Genomic DNA, 18,619 nt, shown 5'->3' with positions numbered 1-18,619 from the left:
TCTGGAACGCACTGATTATTAATACAAGTAAAAGAAGACATGAACTCGAGAAAAGTGGAAGTAAAAAAATAAGGCCATTTAGAGTAGCGTTCTATTACTCTTTTTTTTTTTCAGGTTCCTTTTTTACCCATACTCTCCTTCAACCCTTTCTACTTAATTATTGAATTGTAGTTACGTATTGAAATTCCCATTTTTTGCACTGTGTAAACCCACCCCCTCGAGCATTTGCAAGCAACCCCACGTATATTATCCCTTAGTTCCCTCCAGGAAGTTTCCTACAACTATTTTTTTTTATCTTGCTACCACGCAACACAACAGTCTAGTTTCTTTTGTTTACTAGTACAAAGAATCTGAAATCTGAAATACAGAAGGGTATAGTTGTTATTCTCTTATTATATCTCTGTATGTACGCAATAGGTACATTGGGAGAAGGATTGTGAATTTACAAAGAAACTAAAGGCATAAATGGTTGCCTATTCAGCTACGCCACTGGAGAAACTTCTCCACTTGTTTGAATAAATCAACCTTCAAGCCTCACAGGCAAAATTGGCTAGAAGGAATTATCCTGTCATGACCCAAATCACTGAAACGGTCAGGTCTTCAGTAGAATACACTTGGTCGAATATTGTTCTTTCGCTCTTCAGCCTGTTATCAGAACAAGTTATGCTAACATCACTTGCCTCATTGGCGTGTAGATCACAGTGCTATAGATCAGCATCTTTGCTCTGCCAATGCATATGCCTATGGCGCAAAGCATATTTTACCACCTCGTAGAAGGAAACAATGATCCCAACTGAAGGTCCAGCTCGGGCAACTCGGGGGCCAACTCCAGTGAACAACCCCTTAGCTCCCCCATCCCTGGTTCATGAAAACAATAATTAGCAGTTCACAGCACAAAGAACTATAAGACAATGGTCTATACGTCCTGAGATACTAAAACTATGCTTCAAATCATTTCCAGTACAAGAACAAATCTTTTAACACTCAGCAAGATGCTGATTTCAGGTGGACACAAGCATATTCCAAGGTTCATCTTGATCAAATGGAACTTCGTGTATCCACTAAGCATTCTACCCCTTTGTACTAACTTAAAAGCTTACTAAGCACCCAGATAAAATAGAATTATTTTTCTCAGCAGCATGAAAGAATCACCCTGTATCTTATAAGAAAAAAGAATAAATGGAGACAACACGACGAAACAGGTATTCCATAACATCAAGCCAATCAACTGGATTCATCATAATGAAAGGGTAAGGAAGACAAGGAGCTAGAAATGGTGAAGAGTTGTAAGTCATCACTTAGTGGGACCTCAGACACTTTTAGCAAAGTCGTCTCTTAATGGAACAGAGGTCCCAATACCCATTCCGTCCTCAGCTTTCTTCCCCCATACCCCTTCCAAAACGAATCACATGCTTCATAAATCTATTACCATACTTAATAAAATGTACAATTATCCTATTGGCAATCGGCACCCTAAAGAAAAGGATTAGTTTGTGAAAACCAAAAGTAATCCTACAGTCAATCAACTCATGAGAGCTTATTACTTCTCCAACTACCTTTTGTCAACTAGATCAAAACATATTGCAGTATCTGAAAGGGGCTGGAAGGGAAGATGGGGGTTGCAGCTGAAGATAAAGAAACAAAATGAAGTACCTCCATATCTCAACCAACGTTTGTCTCGTAGTCATTCTCAGTGCTCGTTCAGGATCATTCTGCAATGTCAACTGAAAGTTCCATTAAACCAACAAAAAGAAGGAAATAATAATAACTAGGTGCTTTTAAAATCGAGAGCACAAAAAAGCGACAAGATCCTTAGAGCTCAAAGCGAAAAAGCGAGAAATGAAGCGCATGCTAGAGAATCGGGCGTTCCAAATCATAATGCACGACTACTTAATGGGGGATTCACCGCAAAATACTAGCTTGGCTCAGTATTGCCGAGATAATAGTCTACTTCGTCACATCCACCATGCTTCTTTAAATTAATAAAAATAACAGGCAATGCATGTTAATCTGACAATCAGCTTCTTGAAAATTATAGCCAGATGTCAGTGGAAACTCTAAGCTAATACGTCCAAATCAAACTCATCAAATAGACTGCCATATCAACAAACAACGGAAATAAAAGATATGGAGTAACACAGAAAATCTGGGTTAAAAATTTAAGACCTTATCAGCACAACCAGGATACAAAAATATCTTGAGTAAAACGAGTATCGACAAACCCATCAGCCACCAAAATATGATGTTTGACTGTGTGTTAAGTTTATAACTACATTAACACAGGTTTAACGTACTAACTCATTTTCCTCATTCTTACTTTTCCTTGAACAGAATGATGTAATCACAAGTCATTCCCTACTAGGAGCATTACAATACTGAATTATCTAAAATTGACGGAAAAAATGGTAGATCAGAAAGACATATATATGGGAAGAGATAAGCAACTCTGCTCCCATGGAGAGCTGAGCCGAAGAGCTCCTGTTATGGTGCCTGGACGTAGCAGTTTGTGCAAAACCTTGTTGTTTTGAGATACATCTGATGCAAACAATCCTCAACATCCAAATGTTACATTAGAAGAGTTCTTTGTAGTTTAACTGCAGTGAATACAAAATATAAGTTCTTTGTACTTGATATAGTTCCCACTACAGGTTTCATCAATGTAAACCCATGCCTAAGGCAAAAAGTACTACATGATCTTTTTCACTTCGAGATCATGTTTGATCGAACCCAAGACTTGTCAAGTGATTGAGGTTAAACGTAATTTTCCACTCAACATGTGACATTAGATCCAGGAAACCCAGAGTTCTACACTCAGACTCCACAGCCAAACTAGAAGAAATTTATTTAGGTGTGTGCACTATCAGGCAGAAATTTCTTTATGTTTACTTGACATCAGCCCACTATTAAGAGGTCCAACTACTCACGTGATCCAAGTAAACTTTTCAATGGGCAATCACACTTTCTGTTAGTTGTTTCTTTTAGGAAAATTTTAGGTGAATAGGAGAAGACCGACCTCTATCTGTCTCCTAGTTCTTGCAACATCTAACGGACACGTTGTAGCAGCTGCAAGACTTCCTGCAATGAATCCAGCAGAGAAGTTTGCACCGAGGACAGTAGTTGCACTTGCTTCATCTCCCACCAGGCCTAGTAGCTTCCTCCTAACCTTCACAAAAGTAGCAAGAGTTCTATTCAATTAAACGCAGAGTAAGCGCAGGAATAGCATGCAGTTAAGGGCTAGAAGAACTTACTGGCTCAAGAGTAGACCAGCAAATTGCAGAGAAAGGAACATCACGAGCTAGTTGTGCCCCCAAACCAGTCCAGAGGAGGCGGTAGGTTCGTGTTGCTAGTCATTGGTTGGTGGGGAAGTAATTAACCACAATGTGTTATCATAGCATTAAAAACCATAAAGCAAAGAGTTGGAGCAGTTAAACTTCCATAATTGAATACTCAAAGAAATTGAATATTTCCAATGCCATATGCTGTAAGTTACACTTTTAGCTGATTCATTCTGTGTCTCAATAACAACTAAAACTAGAGTGAAGTATTTAAATAATGATGGGATTTAACTTGTATTTCCTTTGCTAGAAATAAGTTAATTGTGAAAGGTTCTAGTATTTCTTAGCAAAAACCTTTTAAGTCAAAGCTTCTTGTAGAATCTATTCTAAAATCCATTAAGGACAAGATAAATTAGGAGAGAACTTCCTCACATTAGCATTATTGGTATGTTTCCCCATAAATTTACAAAGAAAAGAGGTCGTTTAAATAATTATTTTACAAGAAAACCCTGCACTTCAACGGAGCCCCACGGGATCCAAGGAAGAGATAAAAGCTCCACCTTGTGTGTATAGCACGCATGTAATATTGTCACTATCATTGAAAGAGCATAAGATCGCGGTGGGAAGAAAAGGAAACAGCATAAGATGGCAAAAAAAGATAGTACGGAGGATAAGACTAATATTGGTTAAAGGTGGATGGCCCTAAAGAGGATGGAGCATGTAGATCCACATACCCTGCCTGTTTATTGAAACAACTTTTACGTACGCATAAGGCAGGAACCTATTCACACATTTTAAACGACTCAAGACTAATGTCTAACCATGAAGAGGGACAGATAATATAACATAACTATGTGCAGACAACAAAAGTAAGTTTGAGGAAGAAGTATTACAATTTTGATAGCTGTTTGCACTATTGACTGGAGAAACGACCCCGACTAATGTCTTCCACACTCCTGGGGGCTTCACACCATTTTTTGTGTCTTTGAAGGCCTATAAGAAATGAAGTTACAGGACGAAGTAAGACTTAGCAGAAAAATAAGGTAGAGATAGCATCTAAAACATACATAACATGATAAACCCAAACACCTAACTAAGTGGTGCTGCTCTTCGAAAAGGAAATTAACATTATCTGGTAAGTTCCAAGCACCATGATAAAGACAAACATCACACAAAGAAACTAATATTTCTAAACTACCAATGTAACAACCCTTTAATTTTCCCAACAGTGGAACGAGATTTCCATCTTCATCTTTTAGCTTTTACCATAGCTAGCCACTAATTCACAACAGAGGGAAAGAAACATCTGGAAAGAATACAAGCATCTAGGAAGAATACAAGCCGTTATCCGGTAAAATATTTTTAAAAACTGGGAAAATGTTTTAACTATCTTCTGGAGCATATAGATGCATGCCCAAAATATATAATTTCTTTTGATCTTTTTTGTGAATGTAAATTCAATATTCACATATTTGAAAATTGTAAATTTTACACATCTATCTTTAGTTTTATCCACGAGATTAACTGTAATAGTGATAAACATCTTCTAGCAGCAGGAGATTCCATTAGCATAGTACTCTCACAAGAAATCGTGTAATGTCTCCATCCGCATCAAGCAGATAATCAGATTTACCTGCATTCGTGTTCTTGCAAGCTCAACTGGATAGCAAGTGACGCAAGCAATGGAACGTGCTAAGGATCCTGCTACCAAGGGGACATATGGTGTAGCCATTGGTACATTACGTAATGTATACTCTTCCATAGAGTTCCGAAAAATGTCATAAAGAGGTAAATAAATCCCCACCTGCAAAGGCAAAAAAACACTTAATAAGAACTATCACGAAACAAGACAGCTGTAAATGCAATTGCACATAACAGCGTGCTTCATACTTGAATAACCAGTGAAAAATGAAAGACAAATGAATTTCTAAATAGAGACTTACAGAAGGGATTGCCAATGTCAGACTTGCATTAGTGCCTCTCCACAATCTACTAACTCCTTCCTGCACAAGTTACCTGGGTTAAATAGATGAGACAGTTTACTTTCACAGAGCCAATGAAATGCAGAAATGAACTGAAAGAAGATGTTTAGAGAATCCCCTACTTGTCAGGTCCAATGGTTTCTATTTATTTTCTTTTTTGACCAGATAATATTGCATGAATTTAGAACAACTATGGCACAGCTGTTGGTATCAGCGTCTAACCAATAACTTCAACACTCAACTCTTTTTTTTTGAGGGGGGGGATGGGGAGGAGAGGAAGGTAGTGACAGCAAACCCTTGCAAGGGTAACTCTATTTACAGAATTATCACCTTTTACATGACCATCTCATGTAAAATCCATAGCTGTTCTGTGAGTACATAACAGATGTCATAATGAGAAGAGAGTTGTCTTGCATGCCCCAGAAAAGTACAGAAAAAGGAAATAGAGTTATAAGTTTTAAATTGTTTTTGCAGCCTAACTACAAAATCATCCTCAACAGTCAACACTTTCTTAGATGACTAGTTCATGATGGATGTTGATGTGATAGTAGTCATAACTTTCAGCGGATTTCAAATAGGCAAAATGGCCTCCTGGCCACTTAAACTTACACTTGTTTGCCAACCCGGTAAACAAACTTACACATTTCTCATTTTAACACCTCAACTTGATGAACCCAATACTAATAAACACTTCTGATTGAACATGGTCTTCACTAGCTGTGACATGAATGACACACATTATATACCAAGTTTTTTATTCTTTGACATGTGTAAAATGTGGGGCCTACTTTATAAAAAGTGCAATTTACCAGATTTTAAATTTATTTTCTTTTCTTTTCATCTCTTCTTCTTCACCATAGCAAGAGTGAACCTTCTAAGACATAACCTTCAACCATCAGTGAGAACCACAAATTGAATATAATAATAGTGCTAAGGTGTCCAAACTGGCATAACAGCTTCAAGAACACGGGGAAGGGTCACCATAAACGAAAATGAGATATGTGGGTTCATCAATGCCGGCACCAAACAGTGGCAAATATTTCTGGTGGAGTTGGCCAGAAGAACGATCTACAGAGAACAAATTTACTTTTCTATAAATTTAATTTCAGAATGTTTGTAAAGTGTTTGTAGTGTATTTGGGTGTTATCTAAGAGAGGTGGATCGAGATAGGTAGTCGCCGATGAAGTGTTTTAGGCCATAAGCTCCCTCTTTTATGGTAAAATATGATGATGGCCGTGTTCTGATTTTTATGGTGGTGCTTGCCGATTTTAGTCGTCTGCGATGAAGGTTCTGGTGATCTTAAATTTAAGGTGATTTTTAATGGTCAAGATTGAAAATAGAGGTTGTTGTGATAGAATTTTTTCTTAAAAATCTTTTCCGATGGTCAGGAGGATGATGGAATGGTATTAATTTGATAGAGTTGTGGTGGTTTTATAAAGGGTAAGGTTGGAGAGGAGAGGTTTGTGGACGGAAATAGGCGCCAGCGGGGAAAGAGCAAAAATTGAGAAAAGGGGAAAAGGAGGATAAGGTAAAGAAAGGTTGGGCAGGGGCGTAGGGGTGGGGAGTAGATTTTTTTCCCTTTTCTTCTTTAGAAGTTTTTTTTTCTTTTTAAATCTTTTCTTTTGTAATTGATGTTCTCTTTTCCCATTTTTTAGTATTTTTTCCACCAAAATTCTATTCTAACGCGCTTTATTAGCGTGATTGTCATGCACTTTGACCACATCAACCCGTTGTTTCCACATAAGCATAGTCAACGGTCAAACGTGTTTATTTGTATTCAGTTCATCAAGTTGAGGTGTTAAAATGAGAAAGATATAAGTTTGTTTACCGGGTTGGCAAACTGATACAAGTTTAAGTGGCCACGAGGCCATTTTGCCTTTCAAATAAGACATACAGATTTCAAAGCAGAGGATCTCAAACTATGTGCAAAACGTAACTATTTTACTTCCCACAAAAAGTAACTAACCTGACGTATTACTTTATAAAAGACATCAAGTGTTCCTTTATATCTGGAACAATCTGGGGAACATGATGGTTCAGCACCAAGAACAGCACGAGTGCCTGATGAGTTGCACTTCACACCTGTCAGCACCTAAACAAGATAGCAGATGAAAAAATTATATGCTGAACAACATATAGTGGAAACTTAATCAACTTAAGTTGGTCCTTGTAACTTTAGATTGATAATTTAGGTAAAACTAAACACATCTCGCGCACAAAATTTGGGAGATAGCATGAAACACAGCAGGCCAGCACACCTAGTTTCTGCCAGGGTTAGCAGCCTACAAACCATGCCTTTTATCAAAAGTGTCCACTCCACTACCATGAATCAAAACTCTGACATTAATAATTTCATATGGCTCCAAACGGTTGAGCACAAACATGATAACCGAAAGTGCAGGTAGTTCCTCGAGCTTGAAGGAGAATTCTCCATGACGATATAAGTAGTTCTACCGAGTTGATTTAGATAAAACAGATTTTTCCTGCATTGTGGAGATCTCCTTTTGTTCTCTGTCTTAGTATATTTTTATTTTCCAGAACTACGTATTTGACTTCCCATTTGTCAAAAAATTTGAAGCATTACAGTGTCCATGTCATACACAAAAAAACTGGTCAATGATAAGTAGACACCATGGGACCAGTGTAAGGACCGAGACTAAGAAATTCAAAGTGGGAACTAGTCAGAATTGCACCATAAGATGTATAAAAGAAGAATTCGTACAAATTAAACAGCTTTATCTTGAATTTGGAGTATCAAATATAATTTTGGAATGTCATGGTGAAAATTTAATAACTTCAAATAGCATAGTAAATTCTGTTAGCCATATTAATGAGTTTATAAGCATTGTGAATATCTCCTTTTGTTATTTACCTTAGAAAATTCTTATTTTTTCTGAACAACATATTTGACTTTCCCATTTATCAAAAAAATTGAAGCATTCTAATGTCCATGGGAAACGTAGAAAAAACATAATGGGAGGAAGTGCAGGGAACCTACTGTATTTGCATGAAGAGGTCCCAAACTACAAAGGCTATCATAAGGGACACCTGCAGCCTGAGCTTGCAACCTTGTCTGCAAAGCAGAAAGAAAGATGCCATTAAAATTTAAACAACCTGAAAGAAGTTTGTATACGGTCGAAATAGATTTCGGCCTTCCTACGTTCGATCGAGTTCGAACGGTAAGCAACCGGAGTGGGATTTTGGGATGAGTTCCGAAGGCAGTACAAATGAGCCTCGAGTCCGAAAGCTGATCGAGGAGTCGGCTCGATACTTTTATCAAACCCGTGACCAAATCGATCCGCAAGGCATTGCTTCGAGGTGAGGAATGCGCTACACCCACCCCGGAAGTCGAACTCAAGCCAAAATCGAGGGCTAGACCCAATAACGAGTTCGAGCCAGTGTCGAGCTCACAAACGAGAGCCGTTACAACCGCACTAAGAGAGAGAATCTTGGCGGGAATCGAGGAAGAGACAATTCATCATGGGTCCTCCACTATATGCTTTATTTTATTATAAATAAAGTAGGATCCCTCTATTATAAAGGGGGAATCCTGGTAAGCATAAGGACAGGCAGAAAGGCATTGTAACAAAAGATCACTTCTCATGTTGAAAGATATCTCCTCATGCTTGTTTTATTTTACCTTATTCATTCTTTTGCTCACTATTCCCATTCTCATAACCAAGAACATACATATTTCTATTTATATATACGATTTGTATCAAATTGTATCACATATCCTTAGAACCATACACAAATTTAACGTTATCTGATTTTTCGGGTAAACAGTTTGGCGCCCACCGTGGGGCCAAGGGTAACAGTGGTTGTTTGATACGAATCTGCAATACACACCAGTTTGCAACTTCAAATCAACAAGGGCAAACCCTCGACTGATGGCTTTACCTATCGACCACGAAGCCAGCCTTCAAGATGAAACCAAAAACTTGGCACCCGGGGGCGGAAGGCCACTTGACGATGGCACTGAGGCTCGAATCGAAGTACCCGAAATTCGAGCCGAAGTACCATTGGATGTCAATTCACGAATAGCTCTGGAGGCGAATCAGCGTTCCGAACCGGAAAAAAGCATTCAGGGCGATACTCGATCCGTAGCCCGAGATACCTATAACGCGGGGAAAATCGGAGCCAGTTTACGTATGATCTTCGAGATGCTACAAGCCCAACAAGTAGCGATAGCCCAGTTACAGAGCCAAACTCATATACAAAGCAGGCCGGATCCCAATCAGCTTCGAGAAATCACCCCAGAGCGGAGCCCGCCATAGTGAAATCAAACGAGCAAGAATCGGGGACCACTCCCGAAATTACTAAATTGCTCGAGGAACTCACAAAACGAGTCGAAGCCAACGACAAGAGAGTGGAAACGTACAATGCTAGGGTCGATCAAATCCCGGGGGCTCCACCAATGATAAAAGGGCTTGATTCAAAAAAATTCATACAAAAGCCTTTTCCCTCGAGTGCAGCCCCAAAACCAATCCCCAAAAAATTCCGTATGCCCGAAATACCCAAATATAACGGAACGACCGACCTCAACGAGCACGTCACTTCTTACACGTGTACCATCAAGGGCAATGATTTGGAAGATGATGAAATCGAATCTGTATTATTGAAAAAATTCGGTGAAACCCTGTCAAAGGGGGCAATGGTATGGTATCATAATTTACCATCTAACTCTATTGATTCTTTTGCTATGCTTGCAGATTGCTTCGTAAAAGCACATGCCGGAGCCATTAAGGTCGAAACCAGAAAGTCGGACCTGTTCAAGGTAATACAAAAAGATAACGAGATGCTAAGGGAGTTCGTATCTCATTTTCAAATGGAACGAATGGATCTGCCACCAGTCACAGACGATTGGGCTGTCCAAGCTTTCACTCAAGGTTTAAACGAGCGGAGCTCGATGGCTTCACGGCGGCTGAAGCAGAATCTGATCGAGTACCCAGCTATTACTTGGACCGATGTGCACAATCGATATCAATCCAAAATAAGAGTCGAAGATGACCAGTTGATTTCTAGGTCCGTTACGAAAAGAACTACCAAGCAAAAATCGATGAGAGATCGATACCAGCCATATAGCGGAAACGATACTACTGCTGAGTATCCGAGGCCTCTTTAAAATCAACCTCGTATACTGGGGGACTTTATCATTGAACGCATCTGTGATGATTATCAAATTCGGTGCAAAGGAAGTTACCTCGTTATGACAAACAGTGTCTCAACAGGAAACGTTGTAAGAGCCAAATGATCAAAACGAACCATGCTTATGTAGTTGGCCCGAGCACTGACTCAAAACATGAACACATGTTTAATGACTTGCAAAGACAATCTTCTTTACCGATATTCTATGTTCAAGATTTATTATGCAAACAGGATCGAGTTCGAGCAAGCGCTCACTTGACCATGACGCCTACGGGCTACTTTATTTCGAGTTCGAATCATTCATTCGACTACTAAGCCTACGGGCTACTTTTATTTCGAGTTCGAGCAAGCACTCACCCGACCATTACGCCTACGGGCTACATTGCATCGAGTTTGAATCATTCACTCGACTGCTAAGCCTACGGGCTACTTTTATTTCGAGTTCGAGCAAACATTCACTCGACTATTAAGCCTACGGGCTACTTTTATTTCGAGTTCGAGCAAGCACTCACTCGACCATTACGCCTACGGGCTACATTGCATCGAGTTCGAATCATTCACTCGACTGCTAAGCCTACGGGCTACTTTTATTTCGAGTTCGATCAAACATTCACTCGACTATTAAGCCTACGGGCTACTTTTACTTCGAGTTCGAGCAAGCACTCACTCGACCATTACGCCTACGGGCTATATTGCATCGAGTTCGAATCATTCACTCGACTGCTAAGCCTACGGGTTACTTTTATTTCGAGTTCGAGCAAACATTCACTCGACTATTAAGCCTACGGGCTACTTTTATTTCGAGTTCGAGCAAGCACTCACTCGACCATTACGCCTACGGGCTACATTGCATCGAGTTCGAATCATTCACTCGACTGCTAAGCCTACGGGCTACTTTTATTTCGAGTTCGAGCAAACATTCACTCGACTATTACGCCTACGGGCTACATTGCATCGAGTTTGAATCATTCACTCGACTGCTAAGCCTACGGGCTACTTTTATTTCGAGTTCGAGCAAGCACTCACTCGACCATTACGCCTACGGGCTACATTACTTCGAGTTCGAATCATTCACTCGACTGCTAAGCCTACGGGCTACTTTTATTTCGAGTTCGAGCAAGCACCCACTCGACCATTACGCCTACGGGCTACTTTATTTCGAGTCCGAGCAAGCACTCACTCGATCATTACGCCTACGGGCTACGTTACTTCGAGTTCGAATCATTCACTCGACTATTAAGCCTACGGGCTACTTTTATTTCGAGTTCGAATCATTCACTGGACTACTAAGCCTACGGGCTACTTTTATTTCGAGTTCGAGCAAGCACTCACTCGACCATTACGCCTATGGGCTACATTATTTCGAGTTCGAATCATTCACTCGACTACTAAGCCCACGGGCTACTTTATTTCGAGTCCGAGCAAGCACTCACTCGACCATTACGCCCACGGGCTACATTATTTCGAGTTCGAATCATTCACTCTACTACTAAGCCCACGAGCTATTTTATTTCGAGTCCGAGCAAGCACTCACTCGACCATTACGCCTACGGGCTACATTATTTCGAGTTCAAATCATTCATTCGACTACTACGCCTACGAGTTACATTACTTCGAGTTCGAATCATTGACTCAACTTATAAGCCTAGTAGCTATATCACTTCAAATTTGAATAAGCACTCGCTCGACCTTGTCGCCGGACGGCCGTGAAGAAGAAACTTTCTCCTTCTGAGGTACGGTTTTCGAAGTTTTGGCCATTGATATGAGAGAAAGAAAGGCAAAGGAAGATGAAAAGTTGATGTAGATGGCTCTGCAAGCGGCGAAATAGAGAGAAAGGGTAAGAAAATTTGGAAGAGTGAAAGATGTAAAAATGGTAAATGTTAGATGAAGGGGTTATTTATAGGCTTGCATCGTGACGGTTCAATATCAGAGGTGTCCGACCACCGTCTGACATGCATTAAATACCTTGAAAAGACTAAATCGATGGGACAGTTATCACATACGTCATGATCCAGCCCTGTGCAAACGTCAGCTTATAACCCGATCGAACCATCGAAGATCATATTGATTCTCACCACATCCTTCCTGAGAATCGAGGGGACTATCTGTATACGGTCGAAATAGATTTCGGTCTTTCTACGTTCGATCGAGTTCGAACGGTAAGCAACCGGAGTGGGATTTTGGGATGAGTTCCGAAGGCAGTACAAATGAGCCTCGAATCCGAAGGTTGATCGAGGAGTCGGCTCGATACTTTTATCAAGCCCGTGACCAAATCGATCCGCAAGGCATTGCTTCGAGATCAGGAATGCGCTACACCCACCCCGGAGGTCGAACTCAAGCCAAAATCAGAGCTCGACCCAATAACGAGTTCGAGCCAGTGTCGAGCTCACAAACGAGAGCCGTTACAACCACACTAAGAGAGAGAATCTTGGCGGGAATCGAGGAAGAGACAATTCATCATGGGTCCTCCACTATATGCTTTATTTTATTATAAATAAAGTAGGATCCCTCTATTATAAAGGGGAAATCCTGGTAAGCATAGGGACAGGCAGAAAGGCATTGTAACAAAAGATCACTTCTCGTATTGAAAGATATCTCCTCATGCTTGTTTTATTTTACCTTATTCATTCTTTTGCTCACTATTCCTATTCTCATAGCCAAGAACATACATATTTCTATTTATATATACGATTTGTATCAAATTGTATCACATATCCTTAAAAACATACACAAATTTAACGTTATCTGATTTTTCGGGTAAACAAAGTTAAATGACAAGAAAGTAGAGAATCAACTCAAGATTGTAAGCTGTTCAAAAGGTTCTCCTCGGTACAAATTCATGTTTAAGCACTAATATTTGCAATGTAACAGTGGAACAAGCTTTCTACATCACTGACATAAGTTAAATTGGAACACACAATTAAATTAGAAATAGAAGTTACTGTACAATTTTTTTTTAAAAAGGCAGCACTTTTAAGGCAAATTAAATGAACAGTGTGGGCTTAATTTAAGAATAAATAATATAGGGGGGAAAAAAGGTGACCTTGGCAACATCAAGAGGGTTGACAAGGACGGCGGAGAGAACGGCAGCACCAGCGGCGGAAATAGCCCTCTCTCCAAAACCTAAATTCACATCCGTAAAGTTCTCGGAATGAGAAGGCTTAGTTGACGACGTGTCCCCACCAGAAACGGCGACGCTTTTGTCGAATTCAACAGTGGTTCGTGTTGCAGTGGCTGCCCCAATCCATGACGGCAACCCCTGCTTTGTTGATGTTGATCCCACTCCCACCATCAATTTATTTTTAACCTTTCAGGTTGAACAAATTTTTTGTTTTTGTATTGAAATTAATTGAAATTTCTCACTCTTTCTGTGTATAGAGGTGGACAATTGAAATTTAACAAAAATTTGGATACTTTTTCAGAAAATTGTAGCTTCTGGGGTTGAACAATTTTTCTTTCGAACGAATGGAAATTTCTAGGGGATTCTGTAATTTTTCTGGAGGTGGAAAATTGATTTTTTTTATTTAAATATTTTGCATGGAGAAAATGAAATGGGAAGCAAAGTGAATAGGTGGCGTGGCGTGGACATAAGGGCGCCAAGCAAACAGGAGTGGCGGCTGCTTTGGTATCGTGTGAGATCACTGCGCACGTAACCTCAAAATCTTCTTTCCTAATTTCTGGGAATTGCGGGCGAATCCGCGATAATTTGTTTCCCTAAATGAGAGATCTTTTGAGAAAGTAACTTTTCGGTAAAAACTTTAACCTACTTTACACTAAATTATGTACTCCATTAATTTACTTTCATTAGTAATAGGAATAAATTGAAGTGATATATGACTATAATTTAGTGATAACTAGTCTTAGTGGGCGTTTGGACATAAGAATTGTAAAATTTCAAAAAAAGTGAAAAAGAATTTCAAGTGAAAATGGTATTTGAAAATTAGAGTTGTGTTTGGACATGAATATAATTTTGGGTTGTTTTTGAAGTTTTGTAAATAATATAAGTGAAAATTTTAAAAAATAGTTTTTTGGAGTTTTTTAAAATTTCGAAAAAATTCCAAAATACATCTTCAAGTGAAAATTGAAAATTTTATGAACAAACACTGATTTCGAAAAAAAGTAAAAATTTTTTGGAAAAAAGAAAAAAATTTCTTATGTCCAAACGGGCTCTTAGGATACGCGTTTTGCGCATGTGCCTATATCAATAAATATATAGGTTTTTTTTTAAAAAAAAATATATATATATATATATATATATGTGTGTGTGTGTGTGTGTGTGTGTGTGTGTATTATTAAATAATGTGTTTGAGTTATTGAAAAAATATCAAAGAAAAGAATGTAAGTTTGTAAAAATAATGAATCTTAATCTCACTAAACTAGCTCATTAAATAAAGAAATCATACTCCACGTAAGTCTTTATATGTATTATTATGATTTATGAGACATGGAATATATATCTTATGAAAACTATTATTATCTTTATTACCAAATACTATAAACAATAACAAAAAAAATACTTTACAACAATTATTCAAAGATAATAAAACAAATTAAAGAATTTGAATCTTTTGGTCTTTTAGAAATTTGTGAGTGAAGAGATGGAACTATAGCTCCTAGAAAAATATCTATATCTATATATCTATATTCTATATATATGTATTAAAGCGAGAAAGTTTGCTTTCTCATTTAGTCAAGTGGTAAGTTATTAAAAAGCCAAGTGGCAACCTATTAACAAGACATTTGGCAACTTATTTCAACCCAATTTTATCGCCTCTTTTCTAGAAATTTTCCACTACTTAATATTTTTTCAACTAATTAAATTAAAATATACTAAAAAATACAGAGACACCACATTTTCAACAAAAGTACATTCTTTCATATTAAAGGCAAACTTCTTATCTCTATCTCTTTTTCAAACGTTCGACAAGAAATACGGTATGTTATACAAAATCATAAACGGGTAACACCTCCTCAGATCGGAATATTTATTATCTAAAATTGAGGGATTTCTACTTGGAAAAGATTCACAATTTTCCATCAACTATTACATTTTATCATCTCCAACCAAAATCCAATTCGAGGTATGTTTGAGCATATGACTTCCTCCTTAATTTTAGATATAAACCCTAAATTAGTTGCTTGGAATTCAAGTTTTTATTTGCCCAATTTAATGGTCTCAATAACACATTTTCTGGCTCTTTTTATGGAAATATATTTTTCATAAAGTTAAAGCCCCTAAATTAGTTGCGTGGAATTCAAATTTCTATTTGTCCTTACATTTTATGGGCTGAATCACACATTTTCCGACTCTTTTTATGGAAATATATTTTTCATAAAGTTAATGCCCCTAAACACACGTATTTTGTTTCTTATTTATAGCAAATAAAAAGATTATGCGAATATATATTATATACTTTACATATATATATATAGCAACTGTATTTTTTTGAATTTAACTACTACTTAGGGTTTGTCTTCAGTATATATATATATATATATATATATATATATATATATATATATATATATATATATGTGTGTGTATGTATGTATGTATGTATGTATGTATGTATGTATATAGCTAACCAAGCATATACTTTAGTACAAACAATTCTTTGATCAAACTTTCTCTAAGGCAAAATATGACGGTAAACTTTGACTATGTCAGCGATATATCGAGTAACAAGATGACTTGGAATTTGAAGTGTCACGGCCACACTCTCCATAAGGCCCACCAAACGGACCAAAGCGTCGTGAAGTACTAGGGTAACAATGAACTCTTCCGGAACCTGAGCTGGTCCGGCAGGAACAGTCTGGGCTGGAACCTCCTCGTCAAGCTCTATCTGAGGCTCCACTGCTGGGGCTGCTGCTCGGGCCCTAGGCGGAGCCCTGCCCCTGCCTCGGCCTCTGGCACAGCCTCGGCCTCGACCTCTGCCCCGCGTAGGATCTGTCACCGGAGGCTCTGGCTGCTGATCAGCGGAGAAAGCGGTATGTGTTCTCGCCATCTGCGAGAGAATAAGAGTAGAAGAGTTCAATCAGTATTGAGAAAGCAAAATCGCACGACAAAGAAGAATAGAAGTGAAACTTGTTCCTAAAATTCATAGCCTCTGGAAGATAAGCACAGACGTCTCTGTGCCGATCCTCTAGACTCTACTAAGCTTGCTCGTGAATCGTGAGACCTAAGCAACCTAGTGCTATGATACCAACTGTCACGGCCCGAAATTTCCCACTGACGAGACCGTGATGGCACCTAACATTTCACTTGCTAGGCAAGCCAACGTTAGAGAATCATTGACCAATTCCTTATTTCCATTCCGTAATTAACAATAAGTAACTAAGATAAAATATAATGAGTGCGGAATATCATAAAACTGTATTAATTACTACCACCCGGATCTGAAGTCACAATTCACAGAATCAATAACAACTGGTAGAGAGAAGTTTCACAAAGAAATCAATATTTTATCAATGATTACTTTCACAATTGAACATCTCAACCTCGAATCAATATTCACATTTTTATCGACCTTGGTGGAACCGGATACAAGTCTCCCAACATTTTAACAACAACAATAAGCATGGATAACAAGATTTAAGACTATAAATTTACAAGAATGGAATTTCACTCGCATGCTATGACTCGACCACAACGTATAGATGCTCGTCACCTCAACTATACATCGTATTCAACAACAAAACACGTAGCAAATACTCACACAATACCTATTCCCTCAAGCCAAACTTAGACACAACACTTACCTTTCTCCGAATGCCACTTAATTCTCAATCACAACTTTTCCTTTGGAATTCGCCTCCAAACCACTCGTATCTATTCAAAAATGACTAAATAATATCAAATATTGCTAAAGGAATCGATTATATTTCATAAATTAAATTTCCCAAATTTTTCCTCCAAAAAGTCAAAAAATCGATCCGGGCCCGCTTGGTCAAAATCCGAGGTTCGGACCAAAATCCTTTTACCCATTCATCCCCGAGCCCGAATATATAATTGGTTTTGGAATCCGACCTCAAATTGAGGTCTAAATCCCCAAATTTTCGAAATCCTAGTTTCTACCCTAACCCCTAATTCTACCATAAAAACTCTAGATTTTTAGGTTGAAAATTCAAGAAATATAATGGGTAATTGAAAGAAAATGGTTTAGAATCACCTACCAACAATTCGGGGAAGAAATGGCTCTTGAAAAATCGCCTCTCACCGTTTGATTTTTGAGAAAATGAATTTTTGGCTAAAATCCCGTGTTTGGATTCTGTTAAGTGATGGGCGACAGTGTTCATCGCGTTCGCGAAGTCTAAAACCATCATACGGACCTGCTCGCGCGATCAAATTGCCAAAATAACACCTAGAACTCCGAATTTAGCACCAAATCAAATGAAATTCTCAAGAACACTTTAAAATTTCTATTTTCTCAACTGGACGTCCGAATCACGTCAAATCAACTCCGTTTCTCACCAAATTTCACAGACAAGTCTTAAATATCATAATGAACCTGTACCGGGCTCCGAAATCAGAATTACGGACCCGGCACTAACAATGCCAAACATCAATCAATTCTTAAAAACAATTAATTTTCAGACTTTTAATTTTCATCAAAAATTCATAACTTGAGTTAGGGACCTCCGAATTCGATTTCGGACATACGCTCAGGTCCCATAATTCGATAGGGACCCGCCGGAACCGTCAAAGCATGGATCCGGGCTCGTTTATCAAAAATGTTGATCAAAGTCAACTAAAATTAATTTTTAAGGCAAAAATTCTTATTTTCATTAGTTTTCAACATAAAAGCTTTCCGGAAAACCTACCCGGACTGCGCACGCAAATCGAGAAGGGTAAAAAAATTAGATTTTTAAGGCTTAAGAGCGCAGATTCGAGTTCTAAAACATAAGATGACCTTTTGGGTCATCACATGAAGGTACGAGTAGTGAGATTGTGGCACGTTCCAGACCGTGAAAAACCAGACAACACCGTCTCCCTTGAATTAATTATTCAAGACGAAAAGGTATATTCTTTTTTAGTTGCATTTATTTTTTCCCGTAATTTGACTACAATATCCATCTTCTGATTTGCACTATGGAATTCATTAGGTGTTTCCCAATTTTATCGCCTCTTTTCTAGAAATTTTCCACTACTTAATATGTTTTCAAATAAATAAATTAAAATATACTAAAAATTGCAGAGACACCACATTTTCAATA

At 38.3% G+C, this 18,619-nt stretch overlaps 1 protein-coding gene across 2 annotated transcripts; it reads right to left on the bottom strand.

The window, feature by feature from the left end:
* Window positions 1-363: 363 nt before the first annotated feature.
* Window positions 364-13,965, bottom strand: LOC107826927 (mitochondrial carrier protein MTM1). Of its 2 annotated transcripts, XM_016653972.2 has the most exons (10): window positions 13,449-13,965; window positions 8,256-8,330; window positions 7,224-7,349; window positions 5,219-5,278; window positions 4,909-5,079; window positions 4,169-4,268; window positions 3,249-3,343; window positions 3,014-3,163; window positions 1,654-1,712; window positions 364-858 (listed from the first exon to the last, which is right to left on the bottom strand). In XM_016653972.2, the coding sequence occupies exons 1-10, from the start codon at window positions 13,695-13,697 to the stop codon at window positions 705-707; spliced, it is 1,239 nt and encodes a 412-aa protein (XP_016509458.1). In that variant the 5' UTR covers window positions 13,698-13,965; the 3' UTR covers window positions 364-704. The 2 variants fall into 2 exon arrangements, with proteins under 2 accessions (XP_016509458.1, XP_075094481.1); XM_075238380.1 differs by lacking the exon at window positions 8,256-8,330.
* Window positions 13,966-18,619: the final 4,654 nt, after the last annotated feature.

The sequence above is a fragment of the Nicotiana tabacum genome, chromosome 19 (assembly GCF_000715075.1).
Source record: "Nicotiana tabacum cultivar K326 chromosome 19, ASM71507v2, whole genome shotgun sequence".
In the NCBI taxonomy this organism is placed as follows: domain Eukaryota; kingdom Viridiplantae; phylum Streptophyta; class Magnoliopsida; order Solanales; family Solanaceae; genus Nicotiana; species Nicotiana tabacum.
The sequence above is the reverse complement of the archived record's forward strand: the minus strand, read 5'-3'. Positions and strand labels throughout refer to the sequence as shown.